This window comes from Canis aureus, chromosome 7, assembly GCF_053574225.1.
Source record: "Canis aureus isolate CA01 chromosome 7, VMU_Caureus_v.1.0, whole genome shotgun sequence".
Lineage (NCBI taxonomy): Eukaryota > Metazoa > Chordata > Mammalia > Carnivora > Canidae > Canis > Canis aureus.
Genome location: NC_135617.1, coordinates 57,848,693 through 57,868,386, shown reverse-complemented (window position 1 = coordinate 57,868,386; position 19,694 = coordinate 57,848,693). Strand labels below are relative to the sequence as shown.

General features: G+C 37.8%; 1 protein-coding gene across 6 annotated transcripts in view; it reads right to left on the bottom strand.

The window, feature by feature from the left end:
* Positions 1-19,694, bottom strand: part of CYP39A1 (cytochrome P450 family 39 subfamily A member 1) — a 90,049-nt gene that overhangs the window by 13,550 nt on the left and 56,805 nt on the right. For 5 of the 6 annotated variants that reach the window (XM_077903772.1, XM_077903769.1, XM_077903766.1 and 2 more), the window contains 3 exons: positions 17,163-17,296; positions 7,096-7,191; positions 6,174-6,262 (listed from right to left, as the gene is read on the bottom strand). In XM_077903772.1, the coding sequence (XP_077759898.1) occupies positions 6,174-6,262; positions 7,096-7,191; positions 17,163-17,296 (319 nt within the window). The remainder of the gene's footprint in view (positions 1-6,173; positions 6,263-7,095; positions 7,192-17,162; positions 17,297-19,694) is intronic. The other variant, XM_077903770.1, reaches the window with a different exon arrangement.

Below are 19,694 nucleotides of genomic sequence, written 5' to 3'. Positions count from 1 at the left end.
TTAGTTCACTTTGTTGACTGGGGGCATTCCACACCCAGCAGGTAGCATGAGCAAGCAAAGAAATGGACAGTGTAGTTAGGGCACAGCTAGTAGACCCTCTGGAGTGGGCACTTTCCCACCTTCAGGAAGGTACAATCAGCGTCAGATCATGAAGAGCCTGGCATTCTAGGCTGATGAGCTTGGCCTGTGGGCAGTGGCACTAGAGTCTTAATGAGAGTGACAGTCTAAGATGATTATATTTGAGGACAATTAATCTGTGTATAGTGAGTTAGAGGGATTAGAGATAACAGAGCCTGGGAGAAGGATTAGGAAACTATTATGTCACCTATGGTGGGGCATGACGGCCTGGTTTAGGAGGTGGGAACGGTCATGGAAGGCCAAAGAGAGGGAGGAGTAGAGAGAGGGTCACTCTAAAACACCAGGTGTCTACAACAGCACTACATCCAAAAGAAACAGGGGGTACTAAAGGAATGATAAGATGATGGGAAATGAATGATTTTAATTGAATGTCTTGATTTTGAGACTGCCTCCCTCTCTTGCTTTTGAAAAGAAAATCTCTTGCTTTTTTTTTTCCTACTAGAAGTCATTGCGGGCGATGCCAGCATGGGCTGGAAAACTGCCACGGTTGCCAGGAGCAGGGGCTCTGAAGTATATTCCTAGTTGCTACCAGCTGTGGCTTATGAAAATAGAATGATCTCGCCCTGGAATTCAGAGAAGGCAGCAGACAGACATACTTTCACAGGCATCCTTCATGGAAGCATGGCTACCCAACTTAAAGGGGAAGTACTTTCCTTACAACCCCATCCATCTTTGAATTCTTTTAGGAAAATGAAATCAATTTGGTGGCAGGAGGCAAAGTATTCCAGCCTAATGGTTGTCAAGCGTTAGCCTGCATCAGAATCCCCTGGAAGCTTTGTTAAAACACAGATTGCTGGGCCCCGCTCCTAAAGTTTCTGATTCGGTAGGTCTGGGGAAGGACCCAAGAATTTGCTTTTTTTGCAAGTTTCCAGGTGAGTTTACTACTGGTGATCTGGGGATTATACTCTAAGAATCACTGATCTAGAGGAATTTGACAAGGAGAAAGGGGAAAAAATGTTAAAAGATTCAGTTTATCAAACTTTTTAGTTTCAGTACAAAAATGACAATGATAAACACTAACTCAGCTACACATGAAACAGTGTGGTTAGGGCACCAGACTTTTCATTGGGGATGACGGTAAGGACATAATCCGTAGAATCAACTGGAGGATGTTTACACTGAATAACGGGGTGGGGGGGTTGCGTGCAGAATGAAGTAGGGAAGGAAGAAAGGTATAAAGGATAGTGGGAGAGAAGGTCAAGAAGAAAGCCTATGGAAAAGAGAAGAGAATGGGAACTCTGTAGAAGGAGAAAGGATGTGAGAAAGCAGATAAGAAAACAGAGAGGATGGGAGAACCTTTGTCCTTCCTCAGACTTGAGCCATTGTTCTCTGTTGCCTCAAAGCAGGAGGGCATCCTCCAGGTCACTTTTTCAGAGTTGCTAGTGGTGATCTTACTGCTACTCCTCCTGGTGGTGAAACTCCCAAACGGATGACCTATGAGCTAGAAGGCTGGATACAATTTTTGAAGCTTCCTATTCAACCAAAAAGGCAAGGAGATAGTACTGACTTCAGTGAGATTAAGTACTCACCAAACAGAAACAACCTTATGGTATATTTTAAATAACAGATCTTCCAGAAAAAAATTTAAGATGTGACATTTGCCTTGGTTTTGTGATACACCCAGAGGAAATGAAACTCAGCCCCTCTGCAAAGCACAAGCTATTTAGCAAGCAATTGGTGGATATGGGTAGAACATGTTAACACAATATCTCATGGAATTCAATAAACCTTGAAAGAACACTTGCACTTTTGAGGAAATTATATTACTTAGGATGCTTTTGGTGGCAAGTGACAGAAAACTCACATCAGGCTGGTTTCTGTATTGGAGGGAAGGCATTGTTTTATGTACCTGAAAAACCTCTTAGAGCTGGCGCTGGCCTCAGGCAGAGAGCACTTCAGCAGCTCAATGATGTTCCCAGGAAGCCAGTCTGTCTCCACTGCTCTGCTCTAGGGTACCAACTTCATCCTTACACTGCCTGCTTTTACGGTCTCAAAATAGCTACCATCAGTTTGGGGGCCTGAGGGCTTTTTTATTCACATTCCACAGGGAAAGATTATTTTTGCCCTAGAAGTCTCAATAGAAACCCTGGTAGTTAATTGCGCTGCTTAAAACATATGCCTACACTGAAACCAATCACTACGAGAAGGGAGGGAGGGGACAGGGATGGGATTTGCAGATGGGCTTAGGGAACAGTGCTCCACTGCTATGGAGCTAGGGGTGGAATCAGAGTCCCATGGATCCCCAGATGAAAGCATGGGCCATTAAGGAAGGGAAGAGAAGGAATGGGGAGACAGTAGCTCACGGGCAATATGGTGACCCTGTATAGTTTTAATTCGGTCCTAGAAATTAAACCCTCTTTCTGAACAGGAGACATCTAACTTGTTCAAGAGCAGTGGCTGAGTTGGATGAGAGACAATGTCCAACAAAAACAAAAAGAGAGAGGAGAGTGGCAAAAGATACCCAGCCCAGAGTGCCCCTTCTTCCTCTCCAAGAGTGCAAATCCCATTCCCGTATTCTGTGCTCCACAGAGGGCCTGGAGATCCAGTGTGTAAACAGAAGGAAAAGAGCATCCTCTCTGAAATTTTCTGCTCAGAAATGAACATATTTTATTTTCAAAGCACTTTGGCCCAAGTATCAAAAGTCAGTCTTGGATTGCTTCTTCTGATCCTGACAGACTTAAGTCTTCATCTCACAATGAAACGTCAAAATGAAATGGCTGGGAAAGGAATGACTGGATTTTGCCAATTGTTTCTGGGCTCCTTGCAGTGAGTCACTGCTCCTCAGCGAAGCAGTAAGAGAGAGAAGCATAGCTAGAAATTAATAAAGGGGTCTGGCAGCCTGACTCCATCTCGAAATTAACCACATCGGGATCCCTGGGTGGCGCAGCGGTTTGGTGCCTGCCTTTGGCCCAGGGCGCGATCCTGGAGACCTGGGATCGAATCCCACGTCGGACTCCTGGTGCATGGAGCCTGCTTCTCCCTCTGCCTGTGTCTCTGCCTCTCTCTCTCTCACTGTGTGCCTATCATAAATAAATAAAAAATTAAAAAAAAAAAAAAAGAAATTAACCACATCTACCCCTTGCCAGCCTCACTGCTAACCCATTTTTATATGCCCTCCAGGACATGTGCACACCATAGTGAAAATGTTAGGAAACAATTATATAAGTAAGTACAGTTTGCTCAATTCTCCTTAACAAATGGAGTTGAGGGGATGCATTTGTTTATGTAACAAATTCCTCAGAGTAAATTGCATTCACAACTTCTCGTGAAATCCATAGGTATTTGAGCGTGCTCACTCCTCAAAAGCAATCAGCTGTTTCTAAATATACAAGTACTTCTCAAAGTACTGCAAGGATATTTTACTGAATAAGACACACTTATTAAGATTATATTATTTTTAAAACAAACATGGGGAAACATGTATGCAGAGCTTCACAAACCCCAATATCCAGGTTACAATGCATTACATTACATTCCTGTGAGTACTTACTTTTCTTCCTCCCCTCAAACTTTGACATCACAGCCCCTTGGGAAGGTGTGCTTTCCTCTGTGCTGCTTATTGATTATTCCCATCTAGTTCATAAAGCCCTTTCTATTCTCCTTCCTCGAAACTCCTACAGTGGTTATTACGTATATATGTCATTTGGCATTTCTCATGGGTCATCTTATGCTGCTAAGGAGGGATGTTTTTCATGTTGCTATGTCTCATCTCCCTAGCCACATTATAAGCCACTTAGGAATGTTATGGGTCTTTGAATTTCTCCAGTGGTTCATGAAGCGATTTGAGTTAGACTATAAACTCCTTGAGGAAAGGGACTTCATCCTTTATTTTGCTTTCCAAGGTAACTCCTAGAACCCTATCCTGGCATACAGTGTCCACTCAATTAATATTTATTTATTTAAAGGGTTTATTTATTTGTTCATGAGAGACGAGAGAGAGAGAGAGAGAGAGACAGAGAGAGAGGCAGAGACACAGGCAGAGGGAGAAGCAGGCTCCATGCAGGGAGCCTGACATGGGACTCCATCCTGGGTCTCGAGGATCAGGCCCCGGGCTGAAGGTGGCGCTAAACTGCTGAGCCACCTGGGCTGCCCCTCAATTAATATTTATTAAATAAAAGAATAAACATACTAATATTAGGTGCTCCAGAGATATCTGTTAGGTTGAATACTACTACTACTACTACTAATCTACTATCAGCTGGACCTATGTTTGAACTAATTTTCCTATTGCTGTGCGGTTTTTATTAGTAATTCAAGACAAGTCCATGACTTTGTGGCCCAGTACTGCCCTAGGATATAGAGAGGACCCAAACACACACAAAAAAGTAGAGATCACAGTTTCTACTGAGGAACTACGCTTCATTTCCACTTTTCAGTGTTGTAGGCTTACTCTTACTACACGATCTTCTTATCCAAGCAAGCTTTTTGTAAGGGAGGTATCTTGCCAAAGATCAGGGCTATTGTTTTACACTGGAATGTAACCCATTTCCATGACCACAGTGATACAGTCAACCAGGCATCCTCTTTCAGGGATGGGAAGCAAGGGAAATTAAGGCTGTTGGCTTGGGGGTAGTGGTGGGAGGGCCTGGTGCAGTATAGCAAGCACATTCCTTTATGCCTTAGATCATCAACTCTCAGAGACACCCACTCAGCAATGGAAATCCCCTGTTCTATCCTTTTCATTGAAATTCATAGTTTAAGAGGAGAATGTCCACTGTAAGGCAACTTCTTATTCTGCGTGCTACCATTGCTGAAGAGGTTTGGTAGTTCATGCTGCTTTCTCCTATTTTTCTGCAAAACCATCAGCTCAGACTTCTCCAGCAATAGAATTACTGGGAAGAGGTCCCTTCCTGCCTGTACCCAGGGGTTTCCCAGCTATGGGGAAGTGCCTAGCAAGGGGTTCCTCCTCCAAATGCATTTCCAGAATTCCCATTATTCAGAGCAGGAACAATATTCTTCCATTCTGACTTTTGGTTGGCAGCTGATAGCAGCACTTATTAATAGATTCAGCAAAATCTTCTGTGTTCACTAATGAGAGGGGATCTCATACTGCCTCAGTGGCCTCAACTCCAAGGAGTGACAGCTGCAAGGCCACAAGACTATGTGTTCATGATGAACTTTGATCGTCAGCTACTTTAAAGGCAATTTTTCCTGACTCACTAAGTATTTGGTGAGGAGAAAATAAATTGGTTCTTGGTATACAAATTTAGAATGGCTGCAATTCTCTGAGGATTACACTAAAGATCTGTGGGATTAAATTTCTAGTGCAAGGATCTATCTTGCTATAACACTGTCCAAATGAAGTAATTCATTTTCCTGAAAAATTTTGTGTTTTGTCTGTCTTTAGATACAATGTTTTGTGGGTTGGCTACTTAAGATAAAAGAAAAGTTAACATTTTTAAAAGCAGAAACAATAGAAAAACTAGACTATGGAGCTTTTATTTATTGCTACATTTATTCAACATTCAGACTAACTTATAGATTGATTGTGGTTATATGATACATATTTCGCCACATCTCAGACTAAGTAGTTTTCAACGGAAAACTTAACATCTTTTCCTCAAACTTGTTCACGCTCCTGATTTTTCTATCTCCACTATCTCTGCCAGCCACCTAGATTCAAGCCACAGTCCTCTACAAATCCTTCCCTTTGATTGATCCCATTTCTAATTATTTTCCAAATCTGCTAGATCCTACCACTCTATGTCTCTCATATGGAATATAAGCATAATGATATCACCTAAGTCATGCCCCATTCTGATCCATTCTATAAAAAATCTTTTGATAACCTTGCTCTCATCATACAGCAGCCATTGTAATATTTTTTTTCTCATGAGGTCTCCCATCAGAAGCCACTGTAGATTTTTCCACAAAGACATCGAACAATACAACTGGCAACCGAACAAAATGTGGTCTCTTGGATCTCACTATAGTCTGATAATAAAGACAAGGGGGATTAAGCCAAAGTTTCCCCCCTCTGAGCCATCATCTTTCTTAGACTTTCAGGATAAATGTGGCCCAGCTGTCTCACTGACCTTCCAGGACACTGGTACTTCCCGCTTCCAAATGCCATGAACCAGTCCAAGAAAGCATGCTTCTCTAAATTTGCCTTTTTCCAACGTTCCTGTGGGAAGAAAGCATTTTTTTTTCCAAATCAGCCTTATATAAATAAGCTTAACTTTATTTCTCTAGGCTAAAAATGACTTTGTACAGCTAATCCTTGCATATAAAGTTGCAGGGCTGTTGGTAATTTTTTTCCAACCTGTTATTAATATCAGACACAATTGTGTTTTTGGAATGTGAACTAATAAATAAAAAGGTTTAAAAAGAATTCTGTTAAGTGGTAAATGTAAATGATAATGTAAATCAACCATGGACTTGACCTCAGAAAAGGAAGGCTATTTATAATAAGGTCTCAGGCTCCATCACAAAACTGCACTTGGTAATAAATTCAGTAAGTAACTGGCAGCTCTGCTTATTGGAGGGTACTTGGGAAGTGGAATGGATACATCTGGATGCCGTTTTTTAAAAAGTTTTACTTAAAGACAGAGAATGGACTAAATGAACTCTTAAGAGTCTGCTCAGCCCTGTAACTCCCCAATTTTAAGAAACAGCAAAGTGGTTTTAATTTGCCTTGTTTTTCTTTTGTTATACTCCTTGGAAACCAGTAACAGGAGCAACTGCCTGACAAATATAAAATAAGACTTCTATCAGAACCAGACATATTTACTTTACCATACTTTGCTGGTTTCAGATCATTTATTTTAAAGTTGGTGAATCTTACTCCAAAAACATCTCGATCTCATTTGTGCTATACCATTTTACTTTTGTAGTTAGCTTGGTTTTTCATTACCAAGGATAAGGCTGTTTAATGATATAATTAATCTATGAATTCATACTCCTGGCATAAAAGATATTAAAATCAAAAGACAATGTATTTTGAAAGAGGTAACTTACAGGTTTAAACAATTCAGGTTCAGGAAAATATTCTGGATTCCTATGCAGCCAAAATGGAGACAACATCAACAAGTCACCGGAAGGAACAGTATAATTCTATGATGGAAAATCAGTTTCAAGTCATTTTTTGAAATCTGCTTTAAGGAGAGTTTGGGTCATTAAAAATAATGCTCCAACTATATTGTAGAGAAGACACGTTTCATAAACAATGGTGAGAAAATCTAATTCTTTCCTGGAAGGATCATTTCTATTTTCCAATGCAGGCAATAACTACATTCTAATTCTGATGATTATTACAAGTGCCTATAAATTTGGTTACACAGGGGAAAAATATTAGATAAATGGGATAAATGTGAAAATTTGAGAAACAAGCATATGTCTGCTGTGATGCAGCTTTTGAGGATTAACACTGGGGTTTGCAGCAAGGGCTTTTGATGATGCTCCGGGGCCACACTGGATCCCCAGGTGTGGAACAGGAAAATCTAACTCTGAGACAGGACACAGGCCATAGTAGCACTGAGGACAGGGGCAGTGGGTGTTCTGTTCCTAGGGGCACTCATGACAGTGTCAGGGCAGAAGCAGTGGATCCTCCCTCCCTCCCTCTCTCTCTTTTCACTCCTGAAACAATTGTTAGGGCAGAAAGATATGAAGACAACTGGTTAGGGGGATATAGGACAAGGCAAGTATTGTGTGTTTCTTTGGTTGATTCTGTGTTTGGGATCGCTGTGGCTGTGGGACTGAGGTTAAGCAGTGAGATTCCTCAAGCACGAGAGTCTGCATTATCCTTCCCCATTTATTCTATCATAGGTTTTCATGATATGTAAATTATTCTAAAACCTAAAAACTATGTCATAAAATCACCCTTATATTATTATGTTCAGGAACCACAGAACACAGGGCTCTCCCATAGTGTATAACCACTAGACAGCTATCAACTTCACTGAGACAGAGACATTTTATTAGTAACTCCTGATGCCAATCATTGGAAGCCACATATCTATTTAACCCTACAGGATTTTGAAATGTTAAGATATTTGCAACACTTACCTTACTGCATCTTGAATATGAGCACCTCACAATTAAAAATAGGTCTTTATGGTAGCAGGAAGTGGCATATGGAAAAGGGTCATCTTTTTTTTTATTAGAAGTCAGGGAGGGGCATAAGGAGAGAGACTGAGAATCTTATTCAGTCTCCAAGCCCAGCGTGGAGCCTGACACAGGGTTTGATATAATGACCGGGAGATCACGACCTGAGTTGAAATCAAGAGTCGGACACTTCACTGACTGAGCCACCCAGGCACCCTCAGGTCATCATTTTTTTTAACCAAAGTGAATCCCTGTTGGCTCCAATGGGGGCTGAATATTGCTTGGGGTTTGTTAACTGCAGTGCCAAGAGCACTGGAAAGAGCTCTCAAACTGGGAAGGGAGTGAGGAATTCGCTGGCGGCCTCTTACAATTTTTAAAGTAGGAGAAAAACAGTGAGATTCTAAGCCTGTTTCTTCTACTCCTGCTGGAACTGAGGTTAGAGAGCTCATGCTTGATTCTGAGATCAGCTGCTGAGGGCCCTGATGTGTTGGGGATGGCAGGGGCAGGTTGGTGACAGCCCTGAACAGGGCTCCAGGCAGGTCAACTGCTGCCCTTCCCCTCCATACCACATAAACTCCTTTAATGGCTGCTGACCCATGACTAGGACTTGGAGACTGCTGGCTGCCACAGTCTACCACACTGGCTAGTAAAAGACTTCAAATGGAATCTCAGTAACAGAATTAACATGAGCAACACGGAGACCAGAAAGAAGTTCCTGTCACAGCAGCAAATGCCAGGCTAATGAATGGCATAAAGGAATGTGAGAACTGGTTGTGTCAAAGGAACCCTCTGAGCAAAGGGACATCATCATCCCATCTAACAGTCCTTGTCATTGTTTACATAGCAGATGAAGGCAAAGAGCCAACGGGAGACAAAACAGTCCTAAGATCAGAACACAGATCACCATCAAAGGGAAATCACGACTTCTCTGTGTTGCAATAACTGCATCTCACAGGTGGACAGAATTGAACCTGACCAACCCACTTCACAGTGATATTGTGAGGCCCCATGAGCTTCATTTGCTAGCCTGGAGACAGGCTTTCTTGAAGAGGGTAGAGAAGGCAGGACTCTTTGTTGTATCTCAAGAATGATGCTGAGAGCAAAGTAGATGTAAGGAATGTAGAATCTTGAATAAAAAGCAGGAGTCCTATAAAGGCTGAACATCTACAAGAGGAGCTCCGAGGCATACATTTTCTCTCCTAGCTCTTGGGCAGGAGCTTGGCTATGTTAGTTACAAAAAAGACTACTTAAAAGTCAAAGAGTGGGACACCTGGGTGGCTCTGTCAGTTAGTGTCTGACTCTTGATTTCCATTTAGTTCACAATCAGGTCTGAGAGAGAGCCCCATGTCGGGCTCCCCACTAAGCTTGGAATTGGCTTCAGATTCTCTCTCTCCCTTTGTCTCTGCCCCTCTCCCTGCTCGTGTTCTCTCTCTCTCTCAAAATAAATAAAAATCTTTTTTAAAAAATAAAGCATATACACTTTTGCATGATAAAAAATGCTATCAAAATTTTAGAAAATTCAGAAAAATAGAAAGAGCTAGAAAACAACCAGAGTGCTGTTAAAAAGAACAGTCATCAACTGGCTAGACTTCCTGTAGCAAGTACTTTTACCTAACAGTTTAGTGTGTTGTTGTGTTGTTGCTATTGATAAATAGTTTTATCCTGCTGAATAGTTAATTTTTGAATCTTACTTTGTTCATCTAATATTATAGTGTAAGTATTTTTTCTTTATATCATAGACACATTGTGAAGTTTTATCTCCAATGTCTGTTTAATGTTCTACTGGGTAGATTAAACCATATATAATTTAATCATTCTCTAGGGTTTTTTTTTTTTTCCTATAATAAATAATGCCATACAAAGCATCTTCTTCCACAAAGGATTTTTCATATAAAATCTTTTAACATAGATGTTTAGAAGACACAGGGTATGGATATTTTTAAAGGCTGTTAATACATTTTGTTCAACTGTTCTCTCAAATCTTATGCCTAAAAATGTTTCTACCCATAGTAGATTTCAGTAATTTCATTGCCCTCTTCTCTGCTAATCTGACATTTTTAATAGGTTATTTTTAACCTATTAAATGTGCTATACACATTTTTATGTCTCTGTTGAGCATTTTTCCATGTTATTTTCTCCTGTGAACTCTTGTGTTCATGTCCTGTCCTTGTTAATCTATGTAATATTCATGCTTTACTTATTGATCTGCAAGTTCTTTAAATATTAAAACAATTTACCCCTGTGTTGTACTTCTGTTAACATTTATTCGTAATTTTTAGTTTACATTTAACTTGGATTATACTTTTTAAAAAGCCATATTAAATTTTAATGTGATATATTCAAATCTGTTCAACTTGTGGTTTGATTGATGAATCCTAAGCTCTGGTAGCCCTTTTCTTTCTAACATAGGAGTTCTCAAAGCTGGTCTAGAAACTTCTGGGAATTCTCAAGAACTTTTCAGAGGCTCTGTGAGGTCAAAAATCATTCCTGGGTAAAATACTTATTCAAAGTATAGGACAAACCAAAGGATTTTCATGTAACTGAGTAAAAAAAAATTCATTGATATTTCAGATTGCATCAAACTTTTAAGTAAGTCCCACTGTTGAGTTTCAGTGAGGTATGAGAGAACAGCCATATTTTAAAGGCTTTTGAAATATTGATTCCTTTTCCAGTGACATGTCTGTGTGAGGCTGGATTTTCTTCATTTCCATGAACGGAAATAATATATCACAACAGATTGATTCCAGACACATTTATGGGAATCCAGATGTCCTCTATTAGCAAGGCATTAGACAGGCTTGCAAAAACTTAAAATGATGCTATTCTTTTACATTTTTTATGTTTTGGAAAATATAGTTATGTTTCATAAAACCATGCTATTATTTTAAGGTATAATAGGTTTCTTGTTACTTTTACTTACCAAATAAATATTATAACAATTTTTCAGTTATAGTTTCTAATAAAGTCTTTGGGGTTCTCAATAATTCTAAGCATATAAAGTAATCCTGAGAATAGAAAGTTTGAGAACTGCTACTCTGAAAGTTAAAAAATACCTACTTTTTAGCCAATCATCACAAACCATATATTAATCTTTTCCCTCTTCATTGGCTTATAATGACTCATTTATTCTATATTACATTCCTATGTACAAAAGGGTTTGTTTCTGTATTATCTATCCAGTCTACTACACTGATACTGAACGTCTAGACTGACACCAGTATCACACCATTTTATTTTATTTCATCTCATTTTAAGTGTTCTAGTTATATACCCTATTTTAATACCTTCAGAAGATATTAATACTCTTTAATCATTCATATTTTCCAACACTTTATTTATTCTTTTCTGGGCATTCTTGCAGATTGTGTATTAAAAGTATAAAACCTTGAAAAGAGACACAGGTAGAAGTTTAAGAGTTTTGGCAAGAAAAAGAAGGAAGAGAATAAGTCAAAGAAAGTAGATAGTATTTGTCCATTTTAATTTGCTCCAAAAATATAGAAAGGAATAAATACAGAAACAAAAATAAACAGTAAGACCATGTTCAAACTACATTAGGAAAGAGCAGTAGGAGACCACTTTCAGTCTTCACAGCAAGAAATCTGACCAGTTGTCCAACAAGGACAAACACGAGTCTCTGCCACTACTTGACACACATGACCCCATTTGAAATGTTTTTTATAACCTAAATTTCTGGGAACCTATTAATATATTCAACAAAGACATTCTACCTGTTTTAGAAAATATATGAAGCTTAAAAGGACCATGCTGTATGAATTTATACTAAGGAAATAACGACTAATGTATACCAGGATTTGGCTATACGGATGCCCATCTTTGCACTGTTTGTAACAGTGAACGACTGGAAGCCATACACATTCAGGAATAGGGAAATGAATTAAAAATCTATACTAGGTCCACATATTAGATTATTATGCTACAATTTAAATGATGTATACATCATACAGAAAAATTTTGTGAGCTACTATTAATATAAAAGCAAATTATGAGAAAATTAGCATAGTATGGCCCCAGTGAATTTTTTAAAATGACAGACTATATATAAAAATCTGAAATACAAGAATACCAAAATGTTCAGAGTGGTTATCAGACTTATCAAGTTTTAAATAATCTTTATTTTCTTCTTTAAGCCTTTTTTATGGCTTCCTTCTTAAAAATAATTACCATGATTTATTTATGTAACAATAAGAAAAGGCTGTACAAGTTGTCATTTTCAAAGTTAAAGCCTCAACCCTGCAGAGAGAAGTTCACAGTGACTAGTGTATGCCTCCTTGGAAGAAAGGTTGTTTTATTTTGTTTAGAAAAGAAATACTAAGTACAGAAAACACTACTGCACCTTTTACAAATATTAAGAAGATATTGTGAAAAATAAGGAAAGGTAGTTCTGAAACATTCTTGGAAGATAGCATCCTGAGCACACATCTCTGGGTTGCCTGGTCACTAAGAGAGCCACCACTAGGGCTTTGAGTAAGCCTGGATCCATCTGGGCTTCAAGTCCTCTAGGAAGAAAGTGTGAATGTGAGGAAGTGGAGGTAAGAGACTATGATCTTTTTACAACTTTTCTAATTGTTTTAGACATTTATTACTTCTAATAAAAAATTTTTATTGGGAATCCATAATGGTGGAATTATAAAACAGTTCAGTTTTGTAAGAGGATTATACACAGTGAATGATAAATGTGCTTATTGCCTTGGACTAATAATTCACTACCAAAACGTATTTCAAGAATAATCATTAAAAAATTTTACTATGCACAAAGATGTAAATAACTACCACAATAACTACAAAGGAAAACAATCTAAATTTTCAAGAGTTAGGAAATAATTAAATATTTAAGCTATCAATTCAGTGGACTATTATAAGGCCATTGAAATAAATATTAAAGCCCTGGATGCATGATAGTATAATAATGTTAAATAATGTTTAAATGAAAGATTTATATGCTATTTATACTCTGATGAAACAGGTTTCTGTCATACAAGGAGCATGTTGGATAAAGGGTCATTGTGGTTGTATATACATGAGTATATATGTGTGTGCATGTGTTTGAGCTTGGGTGTTTCTTTTCTTAATATATTTTTTAAAGATCTTATTTATTTGAGAGACAGAGAGTATGTGAATGAGGGAGAGCATAAGCAGGGAGAGGAAGAAGCAGACTCCCCGCTGAGCAGGGAGCCAAACATGGTGCTCCATTCAGGGACTCCAGGATTATGATCTGAGCCAAAGGCAGATTGTTAACCTGAGCTTGGGTGTTTCTCTTGGTAAAGTTCTTGAATAAGTAAAATTATTTTTGAAAAAATATGACATGTTTATGGCCACAACAAATTTATAATCTCCTTTAGTAAAACACAATCCTAGTAACATGAAGTTAGAAGTTCTTCAAGAACTATTTGCTGAAGGATAGAGGAGGTTTTCAGGTTGCTGTATGGGGTAGTAGAATATAGTGACTGTATTAGTACCAATGTTGCAACTTGACCAGCAATTAAGTGAGTTGCATAGAAATTTTATGGTGAAAAGCAAATAACTTTGTAACATCTTATAGTAAAATAAAAATGCAAGGAAGGAAGAAGTGGGGGAGCCTGGGTGGTTCAGTCTGTTAACCATCAGACTCTTGATCTCAGCTTAGGTCTTAACCTGAGGGTCATGAGTTCAAGCTCTGCTTTGGACTCCATGGAGCTTAAAAAAAAAAGATTCTACAACAAGGAAGGAAGAAATGGACTGAGTTATCCTCAAGGGTCCTACAATGAGAAGTAAAATGAAATAAACAAAAAACTAACACCCAGTGGAAAGCTCCTGCTAGTAGGGAAAAAAGAGGGCACAGAAGATTGACTTCAGGTGGTGGTACAGTAAAAGATAAAGGAAAAATAAGAGGATAATTAGTGTGGCGTGATAATAGTAAAGACAAGGTAGCATCTATTTGAAGAAAGAAGTATCGTGGTCTAAGCATAATCCAGCAAAAAAAGATAATGAATAGCATAAGAATATTAAATGTAAGGATAGCAGAAGCCAAAAAGAACACAATTTCAAAAGTACATTATGTTGACTGGAAACTGGTATGTGTATAAATAGAGGTTTTTAGTTTGGGTCTGGGAAGAAAATCTACTTATATCACAAATCTAAACTTTCTTATAAAATTACTGTGTGATTTCACATATTTAGATAATGAAATAGCACAAGCTGGGTGTTAACTTTGGAAAGGGGGATGCAGAGCTGCCATATACGAGACAGGCTGAACAACTAGTTGAAGTCTGAGATAAAATGTATTGAAGTCACATAAACCACACCAAAGCTACAGAAGAAAAAAAATGCAAAAGCAACAGGAAAACATATCTACAAGAATTTAGATATGAGGATTTTTATGTTTTTTTCTCTCTGTTTTGGTTATGGGCATAGTTTCTAAAGATGAAATGGAAACTTAAAAGGAGAGAGATTTCAGGGTAAAAAACCTGAAAAATGAGATGAGAAGGAGAAAATGAGAGAAAAAGAAAAGAATTAAGGTAAAAGAAGAGGGAAAACAGACTGCTGATTTTTCTCTTTGCTGTCTTTCACACACATACACACACAAATAAATGTGCTAGAAATAAAGAAAGCAAAAGAAGGAAGGATGGAAGAAACGAAAGAATCAAGGAGGGAGAAAGAGAAAGGAAGGAAGATGGAGGAGAGAGGAAAGAAGAAAGGAATCTGAGTGCTCATGAGAAAGGGGCAAGACAAACATAAAACATTTTTTAAGAGATTGTCATGATATAGAAACCAGACAAAACAGTACAAAAGAAAGTAAGAAAAGGAAAGAAGACTATAGATAGATCACTCTCTCTCTTCAACTTAGATGCAAAAAAAAAATCCTTAACAAAGTAATAGTAAACAAATTTAACAATGTATAAAAAGAATTATACATGAGATTTATTCCAGGGATGCAAGTCTGGTTCAACATTCAAAAATCAATAAATGTAATCCATCACAATATGTAAAAGAAGAAAAAGCATATGATTTTATCTACTGATGCAGAAAAAGCACTGGACAAAATCCAACACCAATTCATAATTAAAATTCTCAGCAAATTAGAAATAGAGGGATATTTCCTCAACTTGATAAGAAGTATCTACCAAAAACCTATAGCTAACATTTAGCTTAATGAAAGACTTTCCCCTTAAGATCAGGAATAAGGCAAGGATATTCATTGTCACTTTTATTATTCAACAGAGTGCTGGACATTAGAGCCAGTGTGATAAGGCAAGAAAAAGAAATAAAAGAAATAAAATAATATCTACATAGAAACTCTGAATAAATCTATAAAAACATTTGTAGGACCAATAAGTGCATTGAGTTTTGCAAAGTTGCAGATATAAGGTGAATCAACTGCATTTCTACAAGCAAGTAATGTACAATTGAAAACCAAAAATTTTGGCAGCCTGGGTGGCTCAGCCTGGGTGGCTCAGGCAGTTTAGCGCCGCCTTCCACCCAGGGCGTGATCCCGGTCTGGGATCAAGTCCCACGTCGGGCTCCCAGCACGGAGCCTGCTTCTCCCTCTGCCTGTGTCTGCCTCTCTCTCTGCTCTCTATGTTTCTCATGAATAAATAAATAAAATCTTAAAAAAAAAAACAAAAACAAAAATTTAAAAAATACCATTTACAAAAGCTCCAAAATAACTGTAACATTTAGGTATATATGTAATAAAGCATGCATAGGATCTGTATACTTAAAAAAACAAGATACCTACTAGCAGATAAATAACTTCTGTAATTCAACTAATTATCTGTTAGCCAAAATGTAAATAAAACTTAATAAAAGTCCAATAAAAAGTATAGTATTCAGAGTAAAAATACATTCCTCTACTAAATTGCGCCGTTATTGAACCATATCCCCTCAAAGCATATCCTTTTATATTCATATTTTAATTAATTAATTAATTAATTAGAGAGAGAGAGAGAATGTGAGTGGGGGTGGGGGAGGAACAGAATGAGAAAGAGAGAAAAAATTTTCAGCACACTTCCCTCTAAGCAAGGAGCCTGACATGGGTTTTAATCCCAGGACCCTGAAATCATGACCTGAGCTGAAACTGAGATGGATGCTTAACCAAATGAGCCACTTAGGTGCCCCCTTTTATATGGGTATTTTAAGGTATTTAATGGATCATTTAAAAACAAAAGTTGTTAAAATCCCACTAAAACTAAATGCTGTAATTTATGCAAGACCAATTAAAGAAGCTATGTTTCCTTTAGATGTAGTAAGTTGCAATTTTAACAAAATTTGGATTTTTAGGGGTCTTTTCTGTTTCTACTACTAAGAATTCTTCTTGGTTTAAATCCAAGCACTCTCAAACTGTGTATAAAAAAGCTAATAAAGGTGACCTATCTGGATAATGTAGGCCCTACGTCAAGTCATTCTGAAAAAAAAAGTTTTGTCCTGCCAGATTGATTAAAAGTCAGTCCCATGTAAGTATCTTTCATGGAGCACTTGAGAATTTTCTCCTGCTTTGTTCATAGGAAGGACCTCTCTCCCTCACTCAGCCATTGATTGCTAATATCAGTTGCTATTATCCACAGCATTCTTGCTATCTGTTTCCATAGCTGTTATCTGTGGCCTAAAATTACCTTCCAGTTATCCAAAGAACCTTTCCTCATACCCTCAATTCCTTAACCTACTGTTGCTCAGGATTACTTATTAGTTGGTTCAGCAGACTATCTAATCTACCTGGCTTGATTTTTATAGGATTATACTAATTCTGATGCGGAATCACATAGACAGAGTGATTATTAAAAGGTTATTATATTTAAGCTAAAATAGTTGCCAACAGATAAATACCCATATTAATAAGATGTTGCTGCAGAACTCTGATTAGTAACCTGTTCCAGTATCATTAGTACTGCATGGAACTTAAGGAATTATCTAATAATATATGGGCAAAATATGTCCTTTTTTTTCCCTTTGAAGGTTGATTATTTTAAAACCAAACCATAGCTCACCAGAATTTTAACCGGCTTCAGCACTTTTCTAGTAATGATCCCAGGGGCTCTTAAACGAATGGCTTCCAAAATACACCATTTGATTAGTGGGAGTTTCTTCAAGTCATCCTCAGATACTTTCATCTTATCTTTACCTGTAAAAGAATTTCAAAAAAATTTTTTTAAAGGTGGACTTAAAGAAGCCAGAAAGTGATGTTATGGAAGTTCATCAACACAAGTTAGAAGCTGCCTCTGACAGCAAGTGTTAGCGCTTTTGGCATATCAAGTTTAGTAACCGAGTGCCTCTTTTTATCATTTTACTCTTACGAAGGTCAAATGTATAGCCTCAAAAATTAAATCATTGTTGATTATTTCAAGGTGCTGGACTTGGATCCAATCTTGGTCTTCATCTTCCTATGGCTATCAAATGATTAAGATAATGCCCAACAGAAAAGTTTTTCAATTTTCATTTATTTCATTCTTTCTTGTCCAAATTCTTCTTCCACTTAAGGAAGCAGCAATAAAAGATTAGAATCAAAAGCATAAAAGTAAAAGATCTGAGAAGCCATCTGCCTTCCTACTTCTACCTCTTCCCTGATGATTCATTTTTGGTTTTGCCTTTGATTTTTCAATCATACATTTCAGAAGGCCCAAAAAGAACATGAGGAAAGGGACAACACATATTTTTATATCTGGGATGATGAGCTCTCCCTCTAAACATAGGTGCATCAAACATTCCTAATGTAATATGTATACCTCAGCTTATGTTTAGATTAAAGGCATCTGAAAAAGGATTGGGGTCAATCTTTCTATGACTCAAAATATGGTTAAGGTCTTTCAGTCCAATTAGATATTTTAGTTAATGGTATTTCAAATGAAATGTATGCATTTTGAAAATTGCTTAAAACAACTCAGCTTTCTATTTGATTTTGACGGTATTGGCTTAATAAAAGTCAGTAACACTGTCAGTTTAATTAAGTCAACTTTCACATTTGCTTCCCAACTGTATTGGGAATGAACGGGTAAGAGTGGAATGTAGGGTCTCCAGCCATGTCTCTCTTAGACTCTGGATAAGGCTAGTTCTAAAACAAGCCATGCTGCAGGAGAGGTCTAGGTGGGTGCTGCCTGGGAAATCTTATCTATCAGTATATAGGGAATTCCTGAGTAGTCAGAAGCAAACGTCTTTGATTAGTGGGACTCTGGGAACCAGGCGTTTTGGACTATAGTTCTATTAATACCCATAGGGGCATCTATACATTCCATTCAACTGAATAAGGGCCAAGAGTTGAATTAGGCTCTACTAGGGTTAGAACAATCAAGGCTATGGGGAGGTAAGAAACAAGCACACAGTTAACTGGTACACCATGCAAGCAAGGAAACTATTCTGTGACATGTAAAATATTCTAATAAAGGCCGAGAGGTTCATGTCCAACTAAAGGAAAAGCAAAAAATTCTGTCTTTTCCTAAAACTACAACTATAATTAGTTCTTTTCAGAGAGTAAACCTTAGGAAATAAATATTGAATTAACAAATGGTCCAATTTCAACATCAGGAGTTGAATAAGTGGATATTCCAGGCAAAGGAAAAGAGGAAGAGTAAAGGAAGAACCGCAGAAAGCATGGATATGTTCAGAAAATGACAATGGGTGTAGTGGACCTAGAAGGTGGAGTGACTGTGATAGAACAGTGAAAGATCCACTGAGGCTATTATAGACCATCTTCAATGCCATTCTGGAAAATGTGGAAACTAGGGAATTTGGGGACTTCCTGTTTTGGGCCAAGAGAGGATGAAAATTTCAACAATGAAATACTGATATACAGCAGTGTTCTTTTTTTTTTTTTTTAAAGATTTATTTGAGATGGAGAGAGACAGAGATAGAGACCGAGAGAGAATGGCATGGAGGGACAAAGGGAAAGGGAGAGGGAGTCTCAAACAGACTCTGTACTGAGCGCAGAGCCCAACATAGGGCTTGTTCTCACAACCCTGAGATCATGATCTGAGCCAAAATGAAGAGTTGGACTCTCAACAGACTGTACCACCCAGCCACCCCAACAGCACTGTTCTTTATTAAAACCTTCTGCCCATTTGTTCAGACCTAAGTGACCTAATATTAAAAAGAGACAAGTGACCTTATGGACTACTTGTTTATCCTTCATAGACAGTATCTCACTAAACTTTTGCTTTCGCTTTTCCATAACAAGGATTGGAAAATAATAGGCATGCCTTCTGCATCTTCAAAACCTTAATATCACAGTTTTCCCAAATTGTGTTCTATGAAAGAAAATTTGCAAGATGTCAAATGTTTAAAGCAGAAAAAGGTTTTATGGCCAACCAAATAACAGGAAATGTTAACTTCCATTGGTGATTCCCTGAACACATTAGCATATTACAGGTTTTGAGAAATCCTGCAGTAGAGACAGCTATTTATACCAACATTCCCAGACTTTTTAAAACTCCCATTATCTATAGAAGCATCATCAATAGCTATTTGATGAGGACACAAAAGATAATTAGCTATAGAATGGCAATGATCCTAAGACAATCCTTAAAAAA